This window comes from Anomalospiza imberbis, chromosome 18 (genome assembly GCF_031753505.1).
Source record: "Anomalospiza imberbis isolate Cuckoo-Finch-1a 21T00152 chromosome 18, ASM3175350v1, whole genome shotgun sequence".
In the NCBI taxonomy this organism is placed as follows: Eukaryota; Metazoa; Chordata; class Aves; order Passeriformes; family Viduidae; genus Anomalospiza; species Anomalospiza imberbis.
In genome coordinates this window covers 7972274-7995893 of record NC_089698.1, presented here as the reverse complement: position 1 = coordinate 7995893, position 23620 = coordinate 7972274, and the positions used below count along the sequence as shown (strand labels likewise).

General features: G+C 46.3%; 5 protein-coding genes across 10 annotated transcripts in view; 2 read left to right on the top strand and 3 right to left on the bottom strand.

Annotated features, from left to right (window-relative positions):
• The window catches only part of HIRA (histone cell cycle regulator), a 32070-nt gene extending 22802 nt beyond the window's left edge, over window positions 1-9268 (bottom strand). Inside the window, exons 1-4 of one of the 5 annotated variants that reach the window (XM_068208843.1) lie at window positions 9025-9268; window positions 2205-2267; window positions 1334-1444; window positions 444-534 (exon numbers count right to left, since the gene is read on the bottom strand). In XM_068208843.1, coding sequence (XP_068064944.1) covers window positions 444-534; window positions 1334-1444; window positions 2205-2267; window positions 9025-9130 — 371 coding nt within the window. In that variant the 5' untranslated portion in view covers window positions 9131-9268. The remainder of the gene's footprint in view (window positions 1-443; window positions 535-1333; window positions 1445-2204; window positions 2268-9024) is intronic. The other 4 variants (XM_068208839.1, XM_068208840.1, XM_068208841.1 and 1 more) reach the window with 4 other exon arrangements.
• Window positions 9269-9565: 297 nt separating this feature from the next.
• MRPL40 (mitochondrial ribosomal protein L40) lies at window positions 9566-12462 on the top strand. The gene is made up of 4 exons (XM_068208844.1): window positions 9566-9664; window positions 10240-10323; window positions 11346-11501; window positions 11861-12462. Exons 1-4 carry the CDS (start codon window positions 9612-9614, stop codon window positions 12168-12170), a joined length of 603 nt encoding a protein of 200 aa, XP_068064945.1. The 5' UTR covers window positions 9566-9611; the 3' UTR covers window positions 12171-12462.
• A 369-nt stretch (window positions 12463-12831) lies between these two features.
• On the bottom strand, window positions 12832-14104 carry C18H22orf39 (chromosome 18 C22orf39 homolog). Its single transcript, XM_068208846.1, has 3 exons — window positions 13996-14104; window positions 13706-13873; window positions 12832-13147 (listed from the first exon to the last, which is right to left on the bottom strand). The coding sequence occupies exons 1-3, from the start codon at window positions 14020-14022 to the stop codon at window positions 13022-13024; spliced, it is 321 nt and encodes a 106-aa protein (XP_068064947.1). The 5' UTR covers window positions 14023-14104; the 3' UTR covers window positions 12832-13021.
• Window positions 14105-14268: 164 nt separating this feature from the next.
• Window positions 14269-20445, bottom strand: UFD1 (ubiquitin recognition factor in ER associated degradation 1). Its single transcript, XM_068208838.1, has 12 exons — window positions 20349-20445; window positions 20077-20209; window positions 19326-19358; window positions 18805-18926; window positions 18374-18504; window positions 17893-17965; window positions 17349-17417; window positions 16754-16819; window positions 16424-16471; window positions 15975-16063; window positions 15497-15578; window positions 14269-15088 (listed from the first exon to the last, which is right to left on the bottom strand). The coding sequence occupies exons 1-12, from the start codon at window positions 20349-20351 to the stop codon at window positions 15014-15016; spliced, it is 924 nt and encodes a 307-aa protein (XP_068064939.1). The 5' UTR covers window positions 20352-20445; the 3' UTR covers window positions 14269-15013.
• A 426-nt stretch (window positions 20446-20871) lies between these two features.
• CDC45 (cell division cycle 45) overlaps window positions 20872-23620 on the top strand; it is a 37418-nt gene continuing 34669 nt past the window's right edge. For both annotated transcript variants that reach the window (XM_068208837.1, XM_068208836.1), the window contains exons 1-4: window positions 20872-21016; window positions 22241-22300; window positions 22600-22692; window positions 23130-23267. In XM_068208837.1, the coding sequence (XP_068064938.1) occupies window positions 20966-21016; window positions 22241-22300; window positions 22600-22692; window positions 23130-23267 (342 nt within the window). In that variant the 5' untranslated portion in view covers window positions 20872-20965. The remainder of the gene's footprint in view (window positions 21017-22240; window positions 22301-22599; window positions 22693-23129; window positions 23268-23620) is intronic.

Genomic DNA, 23620 nt, shown 5'->3' with positions numbered 1-23620 from the left:
AAGAAAATCAGCTGCACAGTACATTTGTATTTTATAGTCAGCTATTCCTATGATACAGAAGGAGGAAAAAAAAAGCATTTTTGTAGAGAGAGTAATTCCAATTATTAAAAAATTAGCTTCAATAAAATGTAGAATTTCTATAGATAGCATAAAATGGTGACATTTAAGGTGACTCTTCAAATCTCACCAGGAAGTTTTATTCAAGGACAGAAGAAAATTTCTCAGCTCCTCCAGAGGAGAGAGACTGCCCAGGCAGACACCCTCCAGCCCAAAGGACAGCAGGCCACATCTCCAACACCACTGTGGTGTCCCAGCTTCCAGCTCCTTCCACACCAGAAGAAGCACTGAGCTGACCAAAGGGCAGCACAGGGAGGAAGCACTAAGATGTCACAGAGTAACCTCCTTGAAATGAAATGCAGAGCTGAAGGAAGAAACATGCTTACGCGGCTCGCTTCCACACCATAATCAGCTTGTCATCTCCCCCCGAAGCCAAGTAAACGCCATTGTTTGACCATCGCACACAGTTCACACAAGCTGAAAGGGAGAAAAGAAAGTGTGCAAGGTGAAATATGTGAATAAGCGGTTCTGGACTGCAGACAGGATTTATATTACTAATAAGCAAAACTTGTCAGGAGACATTTAGGATTAAAGTGGGCTTTTCCCACTCAAAGCAGTTACTCTGTCTGCTTTAGATAAATGAATTGGTACTTATCTTTCAGTAGCAGTTCAGGAATTTCTTACTTAAAAAACTTTATTCCTTATCTAAAAAAGCTTCACCAAAAGAGGCTTGAAGGAAGAACGATGAATATTCCTCTAATGAAGGAAACTTATTCTGGTAAATAAAGTGGGATTAAGAGGGCAAAGAAGGAAAGGTATATTTTGAAGAAAAGAAGGGACAACTTGTCAGGTGACCCTACTAATTCCAAATGCAATTATTTATAATGTAATACATTTAATAATTTATAACTATAACCAATTTACTTCATATGATGTATCTTTCACACTTACTTCTTCTGTCCATTCCTTCAGAGCTCTACAGTTTCTCAGAATGTGCATTGTCAAATACTTTATGGCCACAGCTGACAAAAGCTGATAGGGAAGAGATTTCCAAAGGTATCTACAGTCCTCTGCACATTTCCTCACATTTTAACAGCATTTTCTGCTGAATATCTTGAAAAGTATACAGCCAAAGTATGAGACCACTCTGCTGTGTTCTACTGATTCTTCACCACTGGACAGGCATTCTTTTTATAATTACAGACATGCAAGCCTTAAGCTTTGGCAAACTACCAATAGTCAGCAATGAAAAAACCCAACCAACCAACTTTGTTACCTAAGTGATTGTCCATCTGACAAAGCATCTTGGGGATATTTTCATTCTTTTCATCTTCCTCTTTCAGGACAGGAGCCATATTCCAGATCACAACTTTGCCAGAATCCTGACCTGTAGGAGACCAAAAAGCTCCCTCTTCTAAATGCATCCAAAAAAAGCTTTTCAAACCAATCTCAGTTCCAGAACAGATGTGAAAATGTAGGCATTACTGCAGTGGGGACTTTGGAAACATCTGAATACAGATGTCGCTTTGATATAATTAGACCAATTCAGAAGTGCTTTATTTTTCTTGAAGCTATTAAAGATAAATTTATACAGCCTTGTACAAAAGTCATACTGTACATAACTTATACCAACTATAAGGACAACTATTTGCAATAAAATTGTATTTTAAAAGAGAAAAGATACATATTCAAATACTAAATTACAATTATTGTAGCCAACATAAAATCACTCACTATTGTGAACCAAATAATATTTTTGCATATATTTCTTAAGCTATTTTATTTATATAATTGGATTTTTCTGTTCCAATAGCTCTACTATTTAGCAACTGAAAAAGCTCCACTGCACATCCAGTTCCTCTTCAAATTAAAAGGAAATTTGGCCCATATGGCCACAACTCAATCACTGATAGCAGCTACTATCTCAATGACACCCAAGGGGATGAGGACATCAGAACACGTAACCCTGCCTTCTGCAGGGCCAGCAGCACTTCCCAATACATTTTCATAGCTTACATAATTATCTGTTTCTTAGAGATAAAAGTGATGTCTTTTTATAAGGGTCAAACCAATTCAAGTGCTCTGAAGGCACAATATTATTATTATTATTACCCAAAATTCTGCCTTCTATCAGTACACAGATTTACCTTGTCCTCCTGTTGCAAACTTGGTCCCATCTGGGTGAATGTCCACTGAAAATATTGGCTTTCCTGGAATTAGAGAACAAACAGCAACACACTGAATTGTTTTACATTCAAGGGAATGCAGTAACACCAGAATCACCATAACTCTTCTGCTGGCAAGTGACTTTCTTCTTCTAAAGGTTCAAATTGTAAGAATCCCAGCTGACTACAAGAGCTGAGAGCAGCTTGCTGACAGAAATGGCAGCCTATTAAAAACCTGCATGGAAGTTATCATGCCACAAAAACCAGCAATAACCAGGGACACTTAATCCAGCAGGATATGCCAAATACCTCAAAGCAAAGTAATACCACAAAGCAAGTGCCAACAAGGCAAAACTGTATTTGAGTATGGAATTTCTTCCAGGTTTCTACAGTTCATTAGCTGATGACCTGAAGCAAGTCGTCTTTTGGTTTCTGTTTTTGTTTTTTGAAAATCCTTCCCAATCTCAGGCTGCATCTATTGGTCACACAATTACCTGTCTCAAATATCAATTCTCTTAACGAAACTCTTCTACCCGAAGACTACTTTTGATTTTATGGCTTCCATATAGAAAGAGGACGACTAACCATACTCTTAAATCCTTCAATTCTCCATATGCTACATCTTACAGAAGAAAGCTAATAATTTTAATAGAATGTAAACTCTGTAACAACATAGGTGGGGAACAGCTTTGGAAACCAGAAAGCTCTTACTTCCAACCTGTTCTGCTCCAGCCACTGGCTCATATTCACTCTCTATATGTTCACAGTTGTTTTAACCTTTGCAGAGGAAAAGGAAGAGGGGAGCAGCAAGCTTCCTGCCTTTCAGTGATGCTCAGAGCTACCACTAAGGATTATTTGAAAGAACGCGCATGCGATTTCCACATCCGAAGAATTCCTGGCAGCACTTCCAACCCGCTCAAACTGGAATGCCTCTGCAAGCAAGATCACATATATGCCACTACAAAATAAGGCAATATATCAAACAGCCAAAAGTACCAGTACCCACACACCACAATTACTTGATAAATTTCCCATGAGTGTCAATCTTGGGCTGCATCTTCATGAGATGTTAAGACATAAATGATAAAACCTGGAGATCTTATCCAACAGCAAGTTTTATGTCCAACTGTAGCAAGTGAAACCTTGATGCTAAACTCCTAATAAAATCCTCATCCAAATACCCACTATTTCTTACTTTTCGAGGGATACACATTTGGCTTCATTTTGACTTTTGTATCCTTTATGTTGACTTGTTTTAAAGATTGTTTCATTTGGATTTATATTGCAACTCTGACATGTGACTTCCCTTAAAATTTTTACAGGCAGCCAAGCAGACCTTAAGCACAGAAAGATGGCACTCAACTTACATTCCTTCCAAGTCCTTCAGACCACATAGCACACATGAGCTGAGACACACATGAGCTGTGGTTTTTCTTCAGCTTGTTGTGCCTTATTCTCGCTTTTATTTCTATTAAGTCAAATGCAACATTCAGGGCTAAACTGAATATTTAGCGAAGCACAAACAAGAAACAAACATTTATTTTACCCTTTCCAAAATGTGGAAGTTCCCTTCTATTAAACCAGTGCATCATTTGAAACAGTTGAGCCCACCGAAACTTACTGAAAAGGCCATTCTGGAGACTTTAGATGTGAAAGAGGTGACATTTTCAATTTGCATGAAGTCTTGGCAATGGGCAAGAAGGGCTCATATACTCTGGTATTTGCCATTAGATGTGTAGGGGAGAGGAGGAAGCCAGCTACCAAAGACCTTTGAATTCTAATAACCTGGCTCATTTTGCCTCTGTATCATTCACGCCAAGAGAAAACTTTCCCAGCAAATCAGAAAGAACAGCAACCTAGCCACCTCCACCATTACTATTCAGGCAAAGCAGATATGCTACACATTCCAAAAAATTGCCATTGCACTCATTGCTCTGCAAAAATTACTGACATTATATAATTTTCCTTTCCTTTACTACATGCCCAAAACTACCACAGCCTCTCCAATTTCTGCCTTAAGAGCACAACTCTACAAGAGCAGTAACATCAGCTCTCTCCCTTCTCCTGGGCAAAGATTTTTTCACAGATCCACTGATAGGGTTTAAGAAATGCAGCAAATTACTTTGCTTAGAGAGCCAGAGGTAATTTAGCTAAAAATTCTCCATAAAAGCTTAAAATTAGCCACACCAGGGAAAATGTCCACAAAGCCCAGTACTCTGTGTTCAGAAACCAGCACTAGATAAGTCCCTAAGGATCTGTACAATGGTAAGCACACAATGCTTCTTCCTAAGATAATCTTCCAACTCCAAAGAAATTACAGTTCTGACTTCTTGAATCAGGGGCCCTCAATGGACTTTCTTCTATAAATTCAATCAGCCATTTCTCAGATTTATAATTCAACAACCCCTACACAAAGAGATCTACTGCTCAGCCATGGCCTCTGTGAGTAAGCTCCTACTCCATGGATCTGTACCAGCTATTTGTTACTTTAACACAATTAATTCTTGTACAGAAGGGCAGTGAACAGAAATCACTCGATGCTGATCCCTTTTCTGCCACACAGCTGTGTTCATGATGTTCCCAGCCCAATGACCCCACTTGCTTGCCCAAAGAGTCCTACTCTACTCATCTGCTCCTTGTACAAAGGGTGCCACACTTCAGTTCTCCTCTATTTTATGACATGAACGGGAACAGGCATTGACGACCACGTGTTCAAACACAAACTATCCATATATTTACATAGCAGGATAATATTTTATTTTTAGGTTCTTCCTAGCATAAATTTGGGGTTCAACCACATAAGCACTGAATAGATTTTCATAAATGGTTATAATCCTAAAAATACAGACTTCAGTGAAAGTTGTCAGGTCACAGGGCATTATTTTATATGTGACGTTTAAAGAGGGTATGGACTTTGCACCCAGGAAAGGCAGCAGCAATAAATGAAGCCCTGGACAACAAAGTTTCCTACATGGCTCAACTGTGATCCAGGGAGGGATCTTATTCCACAGGTAGCTAATGATACACAATGATCTGCCCAGTACCCAATGTCCAATTACTAATTAATAAAAAGAAAAAAGCAAAGAACAGATGAAGTGGTCACATTGCCAGGGTGCCCTTTCCTCCAGGGTACCACTATCAAGAGAATGCCATCTACACTGCTGGATAAGTAACAGGTAAAAGCTGTAAGACTTGTTCCATACTACTGGGGGTTTACAAATTGAGCACAGACACTGGGTTTTTCTTCACATTCCTCCAATTTCTCAAAATAATGAAGAAGCAGGCATTATTTGATAGCAATCACCGCCTTCCCCAGGTCCATGTCTTTATCAGATTATGTTGTTAGTTTCTGTTTAAACAAGCCAAAAGATACAAGGTCTCTGCTTCAAAGTGACTGAAGCTTTCTCATGCTCCTAATTGGAGATGTGCTGAGTTTCCCAACAGTAATGATGCACCAAAACAAAATGTGATATTTAAGCAGCAACACTAAAATCTAACACAGTGTGCTTTAAGACATTCTGACCTCTTGCAATAATTTCTAAAAAAAGATAAGCTTAAATTATTGAAGCTCCCAGAATCACATTGCAGGAGAAGGCAAACCAGGTTCATTAAAAACAGAACACCTTATGATATACCAGATGTCCTGTGGGCTTATTTGTTTAACAAACCCAAATATACATTATGCACTTAAAGAAATACTGATAATGAAACAAGTTTGGAACAAAAAGATCTAAGTAAGATAACTGAAACCCAAGGAGAAGGTCCCATCTTAAAAAAATATACACCAGTGAAGCATAAAAGTAATTTTAAATATTGCATCATTTTTGTTTGTTGCTTAAATTTATACAATAATCAATTAAATATAAGAACAGTTTTAGGTGAATTTCTACCTCAAAATGAATGTATTTCTACTCAATTTGCTTCCAGCCCATCTAATACATAACATTCAACACGACTAACAAATCAATTCAAATATTTACATTCCACCATTACAGCTTGGAGAGATAAACTCCATGCCTATATTTAAACAAAAGCAGGCTCCAGTTTCTACAAGCTGTTATACACGAGCAGCACCTTGGGGCTTGCAAGGGTTTCTTGGAACAGCAAGGGACTTCCTTTCCCACAGGGATCAGTGTTTGCCTGCCTGAGTTGTCTTTAAGCACTGGGCTCTCAAAACCCTGAGTGCTGAGTATGTACAGGCAGCTGCTGGATGCATGATGCATCTGTACAGAGCTACTGCATGCAACACTGGGAAAGAGAAGCCAATCCCAGCAACTTGTATCTCACAGCCATCTGTTCTCACCCCTTCCACTCGACTGCACTTTTGAATATTCTTCCCTGCTCTAAAGTCAAAGACACGTGGAAGAGAACAACACAACAATAATGGGAATTTCACGCAAAATCTAATAAATCCACATTAAGTGCGTGAAAAGCTTATAGAAAATGCATCTGAGCAAGAAATAAATCCAATAAGCACTCAGAAAAAGTGACATTAAGAACTCCAAGGCAAAAACTGTAGAGCCAAAATGTGCTGAAGTGCTTTTACCGTAAGCGTGCAGCATCTCGGCTGTGCAGCACACAATTCCCAGGTGTGCTACAACACTCACTTCTAGTGTCTATTATCTCCTGGAGAATGCATGCCTGGAAGCATCATTCTAGTCCATTCAGTAAAACAAAACTCCCAGAACTGAGTGGGAAGAGGAAAAGGCTGAAATGAATCTGGAGCTGGTGTGTGGAAGAGCCAGCCCTGCTATCAGGACTCGCTCACAAACGAGAACAGTGAGGCAGCCCCGTGTGCCTGTGCAGAAATCAAAGGAGTAAGAATTATCACAGAGTCTCCAGCACACAGAGTGCAAATACCCTTCACCCTGTTTCTGGAGAGGTTTCAGAGCCAAGAGGAAGGCCCATGAGGAGTGATGGAGACTCCTGACACGCAGGGATGCCTGGAGGATCCGGAACCGGGCATGTTAGAAGAGGCTGACTAAACTCTTTTATCCTGCACTCCCTGCCCCAAGGACAGCAATGTGTGACTGTCTCACAGCCCTGCACACCTCTGCAGCCCTGAGAGCATCTCACAAATGGAGCTGGTGGCCAATGTCTGGTTTTTTATGATGAAGTGCCTTAGCCAAACTCATCCCAAAAGGTCAGTGGCAGAAATGGGAGTGAAATCCAGACCATCAAGGCCTCTGTAGTGCACTACCCATTGTCACAGGGCTCTGTAAACGAAGCCCTGCTTGGCTCACGCCTGTGTTCTGCAATGGTTGGATGCTTTCTAAATTGCTACAGATTTCAAATACATACCCATATCTAAAGGTGCACCCGTTAAAAAAATAAGGAAAGAAGTTACAGATCCAGTCTCTGTGATCTCCAAGGACTTAGGTTGAAAGGTTTTATTCAGCTGCTCCCACTGAAGAAACACAGAGGCACAGGACAGTCTAACCACAGGCAGCCAGAGATTAAGATGTAAATGCTACATTTGTTTAGAGTAACCAAGCAGAAATGTAAAAAACATCTAGAATAAAGCACTTCCACATTTTTTTCAGTTCACTACAACCTTTGGTACAAGGTCGAGTCCATCTGCTGCCTATAGAGTCCCTGGAGAGCAGGCCAAGTAAAGATGCAACACGAATGGCAGCTCAAGGCTTAAACTGTTATCAACATTTGCAGCACGAACACAAAGGACACAACACGTGCAGAAAGGCAGCTGTAAAGTTCTACCTGGGGTTTTAAACTCAAAGCATGCTTTTCCAGCTTGAATAACCTGGTCTTAGTTTTACTCTAGATACCAATCAGCTACATGAGCCCAGGTAATGACATTTATACGTTGACAGAGTATAAAATTTGCAGTTGAAATAAAACTGTACCCATGAATCTGAGGGCAAAACTTGCATAAAGAGAAGTGAGCTCTTTGTGTTAGGTTTCTTCTCGCTGCTTCACCAGGAACAGTACAGGTATTAATCTGGAAATTCATCCTAAGCAATGTAAATATGACATAAACTCTGGTGCCGTCCTGTATTTGCCACACAAGGAAAGTACAGAGGCTTCTGTCAGTATCGACACCTCACCGCAAGCTGTTTTAGCTCACACATCTCTCCAACATCACCAGAGGACTGGCAGACAGGACACTATATAAATTTAGTGAGTTGTTTTGAAAGAACTGCTGGAAGAAACTTTGCCCTCCGTGGAGAACGGTAGCACAGCTCAGAGCATCGGAGAACTTTTTAAACTGTCCTTGTGTCAGCAGTGTGAGAGCCGGGAGGCCAGTGCCGCGCAGCGGAGACCGGCTCATCCTGGACACTCATCCGAGGGGACCTGGACCTGGGCACGAAACTCCTTGTCCCTTGTGCACGGGCCACACTCCATTCAAAGCATCCCTCCGCACGTCCCCCAGCACGGAGCGGCCCCGCCGTGCCCGGCCGGCGGAATCAGCTCAGCGCTGCCCGCCGCCGTCCCTGCAGAGCCCGGCCGCGGCTGTGTCCGGCCGCCCGCAGCGAACGCGCCGTGCCGGGCGGGCCGGGTCCCGGGGGCTGCCGCGGCAGGGTCCCCTCCAGCGGGACGCGCTGTCCCCACGCCGCCCTCGGGAACCGGCCCAGCGCCAGAGACCGGGCTCCGCTCCCGCTCCCGTCCGCCGGGACGGCGCGGGCGAGGACTTGTTGCTGCCGCTGCCCCCGGCCGCGCCCGCCGTTCCCGGGGCGGCGGGGCTCCGGCACCCGCGGCCGCCCGGGGAGCGCCGGGCAGCGGCCCGAGGCCCCGCCCGCCCCGCGCCCCCGGCGTGTGCCGCACGCCCGTTCCCCCGCCGCACCTGCCCGGCCGGCCCGCGGCACCTGCTGCCCCGCCGGCCCGCGGCACCTGCTGCCCGGCCGGCCCTCACCATTGTGGTTGACCCAGGTCGGCTTCAGCAGCTTCATTGTTCCCCGCCCGGGGCCCCCGCCGGCCTCCGCCCTCGGGACCCCAGGGCGGCTCCGCCCGGGCTGCCTCCGCGGCCGCGGCGCTCAGCGGCGGCCGGCCACCATGGGCCCGCGCCCGGCGCCGCAGTGCCCGCGCCCCCGGCCGGCCCGAGCCGCCTCAGCGCCGCTCCATGTCCCGGTGCCGCCGCCGCCCCGCCGCATCCCCCGCCCGGCGCCGCCGGCGATCCGGCACCGCCGGAACTCGGCGCCTGGCAACCGCTTAACCGGCCCGGCGGGAAACAGCGCCCCCGACCCCGCCGTTCCCCCGCCGGGCGCCGCCCGCCCTACAGCGCGGGCGGGCGCCCCCTGCCGGGCGGAGCGGGGCGCTGCCGGCGGGGCGGGAGCGCCGCTAGGGCGCCCTCCGGAACGTTTGTGCGCCGGAACGGGGGACGCGGGGTCGGAGCGCGGCCGGCGGGGGCGCGGCGCGGCGCGGCGCGGGGCCATGTGGGCGGCGGCGGCGGCGGCGGCGCGAGGGCTCCGCGGGGCCCGGCTCAGGTAGGGCTGGGGCTGGGGCCGGGGCCGGGGCCGTCCCGCCCCGCCCCGGGACCGCGGGGAGGGAGCCCGGGAGGCGCCCCTTAGCCACAGTGCCTGCCCAGCCCGCTCCCGCCCATTCCTGGGGCTGCTCCCGGGCTGGGCCCCTGCACCTGGAGAAGTCGGTGCCTTGGCAGCTGGGCCGGTTCGTCTCCCGTGACAGCCGCCGAGATAGGACAGCCGGCATCGCTCTCCTGATCTGAACGGCGGTGGTCTGACCTCTCCCGTACCAGCTCCTCAAAGGGGTCATTGTCAGAGCTTGAAAATAAAACTGCTATAACCTATCCAAAACCTGTATCTCTTTCACCCCTCGGTACCCTGGTGGGCTCTCACCCACCAGTCCACATTTGGGATCAGTTACCCAGCTCAAGGGTTTGAGGTCATCTCTAGGCAAACGCTGTATCCTGCCATGAATGAAGTGGCCGAAGATGGTTCCAAACTCATGGCTGTAAAATGTGAATAACCAGAGGCTCCTGTGCAGAATCGGTGACACCGGGGTCAGCTCCTCCTCATGCCTTACGTTATTTTTCCTCCTGCAGCTGCTGGCTGCCCCAGAGGGTCCCGCTCCGAGGGAGTCACTGGCAGAGCTCATTGCTGGAGTTCAGGACATCCCTCCCTGTGAGGTGAGTGCAGCTTTCTTGGAGTTACACAGAAGCCTTCTCATCCATGGGGGAACACAGGTTTTCCCAAGTCCAAATTTAACCTTTAACTGTACATGTTTAAGTCTCTATATGCCAGAGCAGTTGGGAACTGTTGGCCTCTTGTGGAGAGTTCAGAGGTGATACAGTTATCACTTTGTGCTTGTGGGGAGCACAACCACAGACCTGGAAATGTGGGGATTGATGCAGTGCTCCAGAATTCCCTGCTGGGCAACACCGGTAAAAGCCTGGCTGAACCAGAAATGCTTTGCTGTGAAGGCAGAGGCAGCCCACATGTGGCCAGATTTCTGTGCCACATTTCAGTGTCTGTGTTTTGTTTTGATGCAGCTTGATTTAAAATACCCAGGTAGCTCTTAGGCACTCGTGGAGAGGGACTGTTTCACACCATAAGTGTTGTTTGTTCAGTCTGCCAGGCAGGAATGAGGGTCAGTTTGTGGAGTGTGCAATGGATCTGCATGGAGAAGTAACATCTACAGCCTGAACTTGGCTCCAAGTGCAGAAATTCTAGAAGCATGTATAAAACCACTTGAAGTCTTCTTTAATGTGAAATAACAGGAATATTGGTTCAAGGCCAGGTTGGATGGGGCTTGGAGCAACCTGGTCTAGTGAAAGGTTTCCCTGCTCATGGCAGGGGATTACAACCACGTGAGGCTTCAGGTCCTTTCCAGCACAAGCCCCTTGTATGACAGACCTGCTGGGCTGCACTCTGAGCCAGTTGAAACAATTCTAATTCAATTTTTTTGTGGAACTTCCTCAGGTCATTCTGATGTTCAGCACAAAATTGCTTTTCCCAGGCAGTTCCAGTTCTCTCTGCAGAAAATCTCAGCAGACCTGTCACTGGCTCCTGGAAGTTATATTACTTGAATAAAGCTAATGGCTGGAACTCGTGTCAGGGTTACAAATTAAGTAATGGAAAAGAAAATAGAAGTTGTTGGTGTTGAATTAAAGGACAAAATATCTTCCTTCATTTGCTGTTTTCCTTGTAGAGCACAGCCAAAGAAGAAAAAGAAAGTGGATGTGAAGAAAGAGCAAGCACAGAAGGAGCGTATGAAGAAAAAGCTTAAAAGGTTGGAAAAAGCTGCCCCAGAACTGATTCCAATTGAGGATTTTATAACACCACTGAAGTACTCAGAGAGCAACAGGTCAGTAGGTCTGTCTTTCACCATGCACCTGCACTCACAGCAAAATTCTTTATCTGCACAATTGCAACATAGTGCCAGCCTTGGTAAGAAAACATACCCACTTCCGTCAGGACAAACATGTGGAAAGGAAATATTATTTGTTCTTGCTAAAAATAATGAAAACCGGTGCATTTCCTGTTAGAGTGACTGGAAGACCTCACAGACTGACTAAATTATTAATGATTTCAGTGTATTCTCGGGGTGTGGTGGGGGTTTTTTGCCTGGTGGTGGAATTTTTTGTTTTGGCATTTTGTTTTTCTTAGTTTGGCCTTTGGAGTCAGGCTGTTTCTCCATTACAGTGTTATCCTTCTCTTCATCAGGGTGCGAAGTCTTCCTGCTCTTTCTCCTGAAGAGTCTGAAAGAAGAGTTTTACTTTTGAAGAAGTGGTGTTTGTTTAAGCAGAACCAAGATGAGGCAGAAAAGAAAGCAATTAAAGCCCTTGTAGAATCTCAGCAGGAGGCACTGAAGGAGCTGCAGCTGGAATCTGAGGAGCTGTACCAGGCAGCAATCCGGAGGGACGAGGGGCTCTTCCCCTTCCAGAGGGACGGACCCAGTTACACCCCTCCCCTTCCCGGCTATGATCCCCCTGAAGGAAAGTGCACTGACATCACCAAGGTGTACACACAGTGACAGGGGAGCTCCTGCTTCAGCTGCCAGGAGGCGCTCAGCGACTGAAGGAAGAAAGATTGGAGTAATAAACAATTTTCCCTGCAGGTTACAACACTGCAGGATGTGACTGTAAAAAAATAAATGAAGTATCTCTGTGTTTTAATGACTATCCAGGTAATAACACACCTAGCAAAGCTACACAACCTTACACAGTGGCAAAGGCAATTGTTTTTTATTTTCTTATATTGCCATGTAACTGCTGTAGCTAAGTTTCCATGAGTTTGCCCTAATACAAACCAGATCTCTCTCCCTACATTTATTTAAACCTTTATTTTTCAGTAGTTTTGAATACTGTCACAACACACACCACCACACGAGAGCAGTTTCAGGGTGTGCAGCCCAGAGGTGAGAAGCTCTTCAACTACCACAACCCTGATTGGGAAGTGTCTTTTAAATGCCAGTGTTTGGGATTGTCCTGAGCCTGCAAAGAACAGTCCCACCTTGGGTTTTTTTCCCTCATCTGGCAGGCCTGGGGTGAGTACCTTGTTCCAGAAATGCTCGGTGCCAGCTGGTAGGGCAAGAGGCCCTCAGAGCTAGAGCATGCATGCATGAATTTGAAAGGTGCCTGCTGAGATGAAATCCTGAAGTGTAAGTCAGCAGTAAAAAACACAATCAAATTAAGCACCTCAAGTCTCCCTTTAAAAATACTCAGTGTTTAAATAAAACTTCAGAATTTTTGAGTGACTGCTAAAGTATTGTAGGGCAGAGCTACAGTTGACTAACTTCAAGATGATGTGGAACGAAAAAAAAAAAAGCCAGCATAATTCTGAATTGTGTATTATGTTACTGACCAAACACAGAAAACAGTCTTGTTAATTTGATTTGTCGTGGTCAAGTGGTAGATACCAGTCAAGTGGTGGGCTCTTCCTGAGCTTCCACACTGGAGCATATTTCTGTTTTTCCATAACTCGAGCTCTTTCACTCTTGCACAAAGCTTCCTGAAATACAGGAAAAATAATATTACCATAATAGTGCTAGATGTTCCAGTTACACAGAGCTGATTTCCTGCTCTGAATATTTGAGATAAAAGAAGAAATAAAAATTTATCATGCTTAAGCAGAAGTGCTAAATGTTATCTAAGTAAGCCAGAATACAAGTTTTAAACTAAGTCATATTTCTATTTTGCCTCTGGCTCCTAAGATACGAAGGAAACTCGCCCTGCTGTGGAACCCTCCGGAGCCTGGCGTGCTGCAGGGCTCGTGTCGCCCGGTGTCCGCGGGGCTGGAGCCAGGGGCATTTCTACACAGCCCAGGAACGCCTTTTCCCTGTAACGTGGCGGACTTTCCTTTCAGGGAGGAAATGTCAGAGTATCAGAACCCAAGATTTTACAGCTGAAACACTCCCTGGATCCTCCACTGGACTTTAAGACAACCTGACCCACCTCCGGCGCCTGTTCTTCCAAACCCTCCCCAACCCCCGCGGCTGCGGGGTCTAGGCCGGGGCTGCTGGGCCTGACAGAGCCCCGGGCAGGCCAGGAGCAGGAGCGGGGCCGGTACCTGCGCGGCGGCGGCGCGGTCCCTCTCCCAGGCGCGGCAGGCCTCGTAGTCCTCCCGCCAGCGGCCGCATTCCGGCAGCTCCCCGTGCGCGTAGTAGTGGTGGAAGGCGTGGCGCAGCCCACGGCAGTGCTTCCACTCCCCCCAGTAGTCCTCGCATGAGCGCGGCGGCTGCGGACGGACATGGCCGGGCTGCACTGAGTCCCGCCGGCTTGCACTGAGTTCCACCAGACCCCGATCCCGATCCCGGCCCCGACCCCGACCCCGGCGGCCCCGGCCCCGCGCCCGCTCACCCGCCAGGAGTCGCCCGTGCCCGCCATGCTCCCCGCCGCCAATGGCCACCGCGCTTACGGCGCGGCCGCGGCCGCAGCCAATGGCGAGGGGCGGCACAAAGCGGCCCCGGGCCCGGCAGCCAATGGCTGCGCGGCGGCCGGCACGTGACCAGCGCAGGCCGCGACCGCCGGGCGCTGCCCGGGGAGGCGCTGGGACGCCCGGCCGCCCCCGGCCGCCCCCGGCAGCCCCCGGCCGCCCCCGGCCCGTGCAAAATCACCACACACGGACGCAGCTGGCAACGAGGAACTTTTACTCGGGCTCGCAGGAGTGAGCAGGGTTGCACCCGGGTACGCTCGCCGGCAGACGAGAGGGAGCACGGCATACACTCGCACCGTTCCAAAGCGGCACCGGGCAGTGCAGCTGGGTCCCTCCTGTCCCTACACGTGCCGAGAGACTGCTGCGCTACCTTATAGTATCTGAACTATTAAAAGGCATGTTATTAATTATAAATATAAAAAGCAGTTACAGGGGGTTTGCTTAGAATGATTAATAACCCAACACCTGAAGCTAAGCTCAAAGAAATTCCCAGCGCTAAAATCCTAAACACCAAAGTCACCCTTCATTTGCACCACACCAAAAAGCTGATCTGAAATTGTGGCAAAATATATATAAAGGGAGGAAAATACCAAGCACACAGCAACGTGATATCATCGTCACTCAGGAGATGAGGGGAAGATGAGTCTAAGAACTGGACCCTTAATAAGGTAGAGCTTTTTAGTTCTGCTTCTCAGGTTTACCACAAATCTGCATTCCCCTCTTTACAACACATACAAAAAGCTTCTTCCAAATTCCCAGAACTTAATTTTCAACTGAAAATTAAGACAGTCTGACAGCTCCAGCTGTAAACATGAAACCGAAACCAAAACACCTATTAAGTGCTCCAGTGTTGCAAAACAATCTCTCAACTGCAATTACTAAGATCCAAGATGCTGCACCTGTTATTTTATTTTCCCCCTAACTAGCTGAAGGTACCACAACTTAGGGCTTTCTTCCTTTTTTGCGCAGGGACTGGCCTTCTCCTGAAAAGGCAATAAACCGGCTTCCAGATTCATCCTGGAAAAAAGAAAGAGGGGAAAAAAGGTTTTACCTCTTGGCTCATTGCTTGTGTATGATGAAAGCCGAACGACTGTTAGCAAGAATGCTCCATCAGAGCAGCCACTGAGCGTAGACATTTCACATCCTTAATTTAGATAAAAATCACTTTCTTCCTGAAAATGAAATAGTAGCATTTTGGTGACCTTTCAGCCAACTGGCTTAATAAACTGACAGCAGGCCAATCCTCCATCAGTAACAAGGACAACAGAGGTTGCTTCACGTGACTCAAACCATTCTAAACCACTACCACTTTTTAATGGAAGCATGCTGTAAAAAATCAAGGGGAAAGACAGGGACCTCAAACTTGCACCTCAGTTCTAATGTTCCAATTCTGTGCAAAACTGGGCAGGATTCAACTTTATATACCTCTTCCACTTTCTTGACCAGTGGACGTGAATTCCGAATGAACGTGATTCTACCAATCTTGAAGTCATAGTTGGGAATTCCTCTGGAAAAAAGCATAAAAACATTATGTTTATATACTGTTGAATTTGACACAGAGACCTATTCTGAATTGGACACAGAGAGACCTACTCTGTGTCTGTCAGTGTAATACCAACACTGACTGCACATTTTCATTTCTAAATAATTCCAGAGTTAAACCACTGAATTATTTTCTGAAGATAGGCACAGATTGCAGAAGTAAATAATCGAATACTGGAGTTTTTGTGGAAGCTTGGCCACAGGCATGTTTCTACTAGCCTGTGGATAAGAAGGACTATTTACTTTCTAAGGCAAACTCCTTACAAAATTAGTTTGTTTATATTTCAGGAGCAGGGGAAAAAACCAAACTCTGCTCAAAACTGATCCTTCACTGGCTTACAAGTGAATGATACAGACATACCTTCGGATGTCTCCTGGTTTAATTGGTGAGGGACTGGGCTCCACACCTTTCTTCTTGCCATCCAATCTGTTCCCAGATCCAGAGAATGCCTGTGGATACATAACCAGTTTTCATTGAACTCCTGGCATTTGAAAGCACACTGCACAAGGACATTGTATCTGTAAAATCTTACAGGAATTTTTATTTAGTTATTTAATTCAGCAGGCTTCTTTTTGGTACATATAAACTGATGAATCGTGGGTGTAGGAGTCTGTTTCAACCTCCCATCTGCCCTTTGCAGAGAACAAGTCATGCTGCTCCTGGCTGTGATCACACAAAACATTCACAGGCACTTGCCAGTTAAATAACAAGCATCTCTAAGAACAGGTATTGATATTTTGCAGTTGTTCAGAACAACTTTCCATCACCATTTTACAGCATTCAGAAACCAGAAGAAACAGGGCACTTACACGAAATCCTGTATCGCTCACATATCCACTGTGGTCTGTTTCCACATCCTGTGAGGGGAAAAACAAGTTCATGTTGTTTCTTTTCTGACATGCACATGACATGCAAACAGTTCCAAGTATTTCTGGCCAAACAAAATTTCAGAACAATCACTTTCCCAAAACAACAGTTGGTAAACATCAGTCTCCAAAGTAACACATGCAAAAGCTTCTGGTAAGTAAAATTTACCCCAAAGAACTTGTTTAAATTAAAAAAAATTATGTTGGCACGTCCCCCACAGTCAACAGCGACTTCTAGGGGATGCATTTTGGAAGAACAAAAGTTTAACGTACTGCGGTCTCTTCATGTTGTGCACTTCTTTCTGGTTCTTTGTATCCCAAAGGAGCATCAAAATCCACCTATTTACACAAGAAGCATGAAAAAACCCATTATTGATATTTTTCTTTAAATCATAACCTTTATACTACTATTCCTCAAAACTCCATGAACTACTATCACTACGTTTGATCTAAAAAGAACTAATGTTTGGTTGTTAAACATTTTAACTCAGAACTGAAAAAGGACCAAGCCTACTAGGAATTAACCTTAGCATGTAATGGAAACAAAGCAGTAAAACAGCTCCACAATATCACTGGAGTATGAGGCAAGACAAGGCTATTAAATAAAACTCAGATAAAACATGCCAAAGCTAATATGAAATTCTAGGCACTGCAGTCACCTGATGGTACATGAAGTGCTAATCAGGATCACAGATGGGGTCACAAAGGCACATGAGTACTCCCAAGTGAGACATCGTCCCTACCCCATGGATTGCACCTTTCTTGCAGCATCAGCTGGGCTGGGTGTGCAGAGCTATCACTGCCCAAGTGCCCTCTCCTCTTGGGAGGACACAGTTAGGGCAGACTTTCCCCATCAGCTTTAACTTACGTTCATATCACACTCTATGATGGACACAGCCTTATCTGGTTTGGTCTCCATTACCCGAAGCTCATAGATCTGAAACAGTCATAGATATTTTAAGATTGCATTATGTGTAAGGAAAGCATACCTAAACCTTTCCCTCCAGACCCGAAGTAAGTACTCTTTAGGCTGAGGACTGGATACTGCAGGATCTCTACAGAATTTAAAAGCCAAAGTTTTTAACTGACAAGCCAGAGAACCCATGACTGCACCCTGCTGCACTCTTACTGTACTTTAACCTCCACTTTTGAAAACAAATTCTGAATTTAGGATAAATTCTATCCCCTCACTTGTAAAACCTTCAACAGCACAAATATTTTCTTGTGAGTCCAAAGAAATTTAAACAGCAGCTCAGAAAAAGACTTAGCTGACTCTTTTTTCCCTCCAATAGAAAGCCAACTGTGAAATCTGCCATGTGGGATTACTTGTCCAAAACACTGCACAGCTCTGGGTTGATTGTTTTAGTACCAACATCCAACTACTGAACTTAACCCTCAACCCTACACTGTACCTTTTCATTGTAGTTGATGGCAATCACATCCCCAGTAGTTAGACAGGCAAAGTTCCTCAATGCATTTTCTAGTCTTTGCCGTATGTTAAGATGAAATATTTGTTTTCAGTGAAACATCAAAGCCTTAAAGTCACCATACTGTAGATCACTAATCTTTAGTTTCTCAAACATGGTTTAAAAGTCATCAGTACTGCATATAGGATTTTAGGAAATGTTAGGATGTATAAATTCCTCAAAGGGACACTCAAAGCTCATTGGATTTTAAGCCAACACTCCTCCTTCTTGAGACCACACTTTGTTCCAGCAGTTGACCACATCTCTGTACATCAGCTCCCCATCCCTTTTGTTTTCAGAAGGAGCAGCAGTGGCCATGTACTACTGGAAGTGTACGAGCCACACGTGGAAAGCTCGCTTTGATTCATCGTTCCAATTTGGAAGAAAAATCTTTTCCCCTTATTCCATAATTGAATAGGAAGGATACACAGCTTTGGGATTGGTGATGTCAAGAAAATCTGGACTTTGTGGCTGAAATTTGGAGTAAGTAGCAACTTGCAGATTCACACTCTCCACTTGTACCAGGCCTCCTTCTTCCAGCAGCAAATTCTGCATCATCTGCAAGAATGGAAACAAACACACAAAACCCTATCAATGTGTCTGATGTTTTCAAATCTCCTGTGTATATCAGCTCTTATGTACATTCAATTTCAGAAAAGACAGGTGCACATTAAAAGCAGTCTGCTTTGCTAAGTTAAACTTCTGCAGAAGGAAGCCTGAGCCAGAACTGAAGGCTGTTGTAGGAACACGACCAGCAGAGACAGGCACTGTCAGGAAACATTCACCTCTTTAATATTAAACCTGGCAACTCCCTTTCCTACTTTTCAGGTTCTGACAGTCCAGCGTGAGGCAGCTCACCCAGTGTGGAAGGTAACAGATGCCCTCATCAGCCACAAACTCCAGCACTCCACAGTGAGTCATTCGGTCCGAGTTCTTGTTGGTCAGCTTGAACAGCATGGGGTAAGTAATATTAAGGCGGCCTAGTGAGAAAGGAGAAAAAAGTTTTCTCTGTTAAAAGCCCCTAGCACCTTTCTGAAGCTTTCAGAGATCAATCACCAAGAGAATGGGCCAGACCATAGGAGAGGATTCCCCTCACACCATTATCCCAACTGCTCAAAAGTACAGAGAAAGCAGATACACAAATCCAGTGCTGGCATGGCACTCAGAACTTTAAATGCCCAGTATCAAATGCCCAATGTTTCAGATGTCTGTACTTGAAGGCAGACAAGCCCCATGAATTCTGACAGAAAAAATACCTTCAAAATGCATTTTTTACACAGTACCTAAGACTTAAATAGATAAGTAAAACACTGTGGTATTTGCCTACACACTTGCTCCTATTTCTAATGTTGTTATTCCAGAATAAAGTATTCACTTACTGAGTTGATCCAAAGCTGATGGTGGCATAATTACTGCAGAAATGAATAAGAATGTAAAATTAGGAAAAGTACATCTGTAGAAGAGTACATAGCACACAATTTTATCCTTCCTTTCTCTAAAATCTCTTTAAAAAAAAGGGCAGTTTCTAAAATCTGCAAATTCATTTTCAGACAGAGTTCAGTAGAATCAGTCATGACAAATATTCCTGCTATGTGGAGATTTCAGAATTATAATCAGGGAAAAAATAAAAGAGAAAACAAGGTTTTACAATACTATCACTAAAGAAAAAAATTCCCAAAGCTAATTTTATTCTTTAGGGCTCATAGGTGCTCTTCAATCCATACCAACTCAACATAGCATTAGTCTGACACACTGAAAACTAAGTTGGCCCATCTATTGTTTTCTTTATACAAATTAAATGAAGTGCAACACGGTGCAGGAGAGAAACTCCTTAATCATAAACTTCCATGGCTCACACTAGATACCAGATTTTAACAAGACGCTTTGTAGACGAAGCCTGTGTCCTTCTGACGCTCGTAAACCCCGACTCACTGGATAATCATTTTTAGTTACCGAGTAATGCAATGGAACACGACCCCTCCTCCTTCCTCAAAGCCCAGCCCAGGGCGCTGAGCACTCTGCCACCGTGTTTTCAATATTCCTGCTGCCTTGGCCAAAAGCTGCAAGACTTGACACTATTCCAAAACACTCTTCCAACAGTTTATTAGTCAAAATAAAACAAGCACATACTCTTCCCGCCTTTCTCCACATCTGACCTGTCATTAGGTCCGGCAAGCATGGATACCGAGAAGCAGCGGTACTGGGTTGAAAATCGGTTCTGGAACACCCGGGGAATGGGGTGGTCAAACATATTAAAAGAGAACTAGAGGGGAACAAACAACACACAGAGAAGAACGCAATCATCAGTATCCACAGCACGCAAAGTGTCACAGCACGCACTGCCAGCCCCTGAGCCGTCGCCGCCGTGACGCGGCCCCTCCCCGGCCGCCCCCCGGTCTCACCATGGCGGCGGCGGCGGGTGCTCCCTCGGGGCCGCCGGGCCGGGCCGGGCCGGGCCGGGCCAGCGCCGCTCGCTCCCTCGCTCGCTCGCTCGCCTCACGGGCTGGGCCGGGCCCCACCCACGGCCCCGCCCCTCCCGGCGTGCCGCGCGGCGCCGGCCGCTCGGGCGGCCATTGCGGGTGAGGGCGGAAAACGGGCCCTCGCGCCCTCCGAGGCGGCCATCGCCGGGAGCCCTTTCTGCCCGCTCGGCTTCTCTTCGGTCACCGGCGTTGATGCGGCCCTGCTTCCCCTCCTCCGGGCTCCCTTTAATGGCGAAGCTTACAACTCGCCCGCAGCAAAGATGGCGGACGCGGCGACAAAACTCGGCACGGTGCTTCCGGCCGAGACCCTCTCGGGATTGGCCAGCAGCGCGGATCGTCACCGCCTTCTCCGCATCCCATTGGCGAAGCCCCGGAAAGGACTGGGCCTCTCGCGCTGCAGAGGCGGGGGGAACGCGTTTCTATTGGCCAGCGGTCCGTGAGGCGCGGGCCAATGAGGCGCGGCGCTGGTTTGGCGCCCAGTTTGAGCGGGCGCGGCCTGCGGCTGCCGCCCGTTCCCGCCGCGCGCTCCCGTTCCCGCCATGTTCGTGTCCGACTGCCGCCGGGAGTTCTACGACCTGATCGTCACCCAGGTGCGGGCAGCGCGCCGCCACCGGGGCCGGAGGGGCGCCCCAGCGGCGGGCGGGGCGGCCGCCCTGAGGGCTCTCCCCGCCCTGGGCCGCCGCGGTTCCCGCCGCCTCGCGGCGCACGGTCGGTGCGGGGTCGGGGCGTCCCCGGCTCTGCCCGCGGCGGCTGAGGCGCTGCGGTGCTCTGGGGGCTGCAGAGCGGGGGTCGGTGGCGGGGAGCGCCGGCGCGGCGGCCGTGCTGAGGGCGGCGGGTCCGGCAGGCAGCCGGTGGTAGCATTCCCTTTCCCGGGTGTTTCCCCTTCCCTGCCCTTGGGACCCCTGGACAAAGCAGCGTCAGCGCGGTGAGCTCTGTCGGGAATTGCCCTTAGGGCTCGCCTCCTTCCGCAAAAGGGTTCTTGTGTGTTCTGGGTCTTATGTTTAACCATGGCATGTCTGAACCGCATTTTAAATATCTTTTTAATCGTTTTGGCGTTATTTGCCCAGACGCTAAATACTGTTTTCTATTATCTTCAATGTTTTTCCCGCAGTCTCGTAACACATCTGCTTGCTACTGGTATTTTTAACCTAGGGCTTGCTTAACTCCTTTCACTGTGGTAAGGTGGTGAAGCTTTTGTTGGACAGTCTTTTGGCATTTCTACGAATGAAATGATATTATGGACTGTGCAAATGAAAGCATTTATCTTAATTTCTCCAGCAGTGAGCAAAATCTCAAAACACCCTTCCCCGAAGACCTAAAACAACACTCTCACAAAACAAACGAAAGCTGAACCAACCAACCTCTCCCTGCCGCCCCCACAAAAATACCAGCCAACCTTGATTTAGGTGAAATAATTTCTTTCCTGAGTTGCCTGCTCTTGCTACAGATTTTTTTAGTTAAAACTGTTGCAAATCTGCGCTGAAAACGAAGGCCGTTCTAAACACAATGAAAATCATTGTAGGGTTTGACTAGGTGTGAAACTTCAAAAGTATGTGAGGTTCAGAGGAGACTGAGTAGTTACCTATCCCTAAAGGAGCTGACACATTTTGGGTATGTGGAGTTGCTTGTTTTTAATATTGACAGATACCCAAACTGGTTAATTTTGGTCTCAGTGTCCATTCAGAAGCAATCTTGTTTTATGCTTGTGATGATTTCAATCTGAATTTCCGATGTCTCGGTGTTCTATGCGTTTCGTGCACCAGCACGCTCTATTTGGCACCTATATTAATGCTATTATTTTGTTATTTTTACAGCGTGTTCTTCTTCTTGTTGCTTCAGATGTTGATGCATTATGTGCTTGTAAAATACTCCAAGTAAGTCTTGGTTCATTGTCACTGCAGGCTGATAGTATGAGAAAATACATATGCCCTGGGATCCTATACATGGGTGTGAGCTGGGGAGAGGGGGAAGCTTTAATCTGCTTTTGTAACATTTGTTTCCGTGAGTTCTGGCACAGAAAACTGGTGAGTCGTAGTCTCAGAGCTCACGTAGATTTGTCATTTGGGATGTCTTTATTTTAAGGATTTGTGTGGAATAGACTCACAGCCTGGTGTAGCATTGCAGGAGAGGCTGTTTCCCCTCCCCTCTGCTCACAGCTGTTGCTTCCTTGCAGGCTTTGTTTCAGTGTGACCATGTGCAATACACACTCGTGCCAGTGGCTGGGTGGCAAGAGCTTGAAACTGCCTTTCTGGAGCATAAAGATCAGGTGAAAAAATACTGGAAAATTTTTGAGCTGTAGCCCATCTTTTGTAAAGATAAACTGCTTCCCTTTCCCAATTTAAAATATCAACGCTTAAGCTCGTTGTTATTATTACTGTTGCTTAAAACTGTGGTTACAATTTAACAAACCAGTGTCAAGACTTTAACATCCCCTCCAACGAGTGTGCTATAATGTTGATAGAGTCAAATGGAGTTTGCACACATTTTGAGATATAAAGGGGCAGGTATTGGACGTCCAACATCCCTGAATTGTGTGTTTTGCCTTAAAAAAATTCTGCCTCAGAGACTTCAAATATCAGAAAGTAAACGCAAGTTTTGGCAATGATGAGTGCTCTGTGGGTTTTGTAAATGTGTTTTCAGTTTTCCATGTTTCCTGGCAATTCAAGTAATAAGCTTTTTCTTTTTTTCTGCTTTTGTTTGCAGTTCAAATACTTTGTTCTTATTAATTGTGGTGCTAATGTAGACCTCCTGGAAATCTTGCAGCCTGAAGAAGACACATTGTTTTTTGTATGTGACAGTCACAGACCGATCAACGTAGTGAATGTTTACAATGACACACAGGTAAAAGCTTTTCTCCCACAGTAAAAACCTCCCCACAGTGTGGTGGTGAGCAGTGTAGTGCTTTTCTGTCCTTGCAAAACTGGTTAGAACATTAGCTTGTAGGTCAGAAAGCAGCATTAATAAATAAATATTTGCAGTAGTAACGTACATGACCAGAAAAAAATCGTTTTTCCAGTAGTGAAATGTCTGAAGTTAGCAATGTGGTAGTTGTCAGTAGTAAGCACCTGTTAATGTTGTTGCTATAAATCAAACTGCCATGAATCAGAGGATAAACATCCCTCCAGAATGTGACATGTGTTATTTCTCAGCATCTAGCAGCACCTAGAATTTAAGTATTAAGCACAAATTATTTT

Excerpts from the sequence above, each read along its gene's own strand:
- MRPL40 (XM_068208844.1), top strand. The coding sequence starts at position 9,612 with ATGTGGGCGGCGGCGGCGGCGGCGGCGCGAGGGCTCCGCGGGGCCCGG. Across the intron at positions 10,324-11,345 it reads AGGACATCCCTCCCTGTGAG|AGCACAGCCAAAGAAGAAAA; the intron begins GTGAGTGCAGCT and ends TTTTCCTTGTAG. Across the intron at positions 11,502-11,860 it reads AAGTACTCAGAGAGCAACAG|GGTGCGAAGTCTTCCTGCTC; the intron begins GTCAGTAGGTCT and ends TCTCTTCATCAG.
- C18H22orf39 (XM_068208846.1), bottom strand. The coding sequence starts at position 14,022 with ATGGCGGGCACGGGCGACTCCTGGCGG. Across the intron at positions 13,874-13,995 it reads GCACGGGCGACTCCTGGCGG|CCGCCGCGCTCATGCGAGGA; the intron begins GTGAGCGGGCGC and ends GTCCGTCCGCAG. Across the intron at positions 13,148-13,705 it reads ACCGCGCCGCCGCCGCGCAG|GAAGCTTTGTGCAAGAGTGA; the intron begins GTACCGGCCCCG and ends CCTGTATTTCAG.
- UFD1 (XM_068208838.1), bottom strand. Across the intron at positions 18,927-19,325 it reads ATCAGCTTTGGATCAACTCA|GCCGCCTTAATATTACTTAC; the intron begins GTAAGTGAATAC and ends CTTTCTCACTAG. Across the intron at positions 16,820-17,348 it reads TCATAGAGTGTGATATGAAC|GTGGATTTTGATGCTCCTTT; the intron begins GTAAGTTAAAGC and ends TTGTGTAAATAG.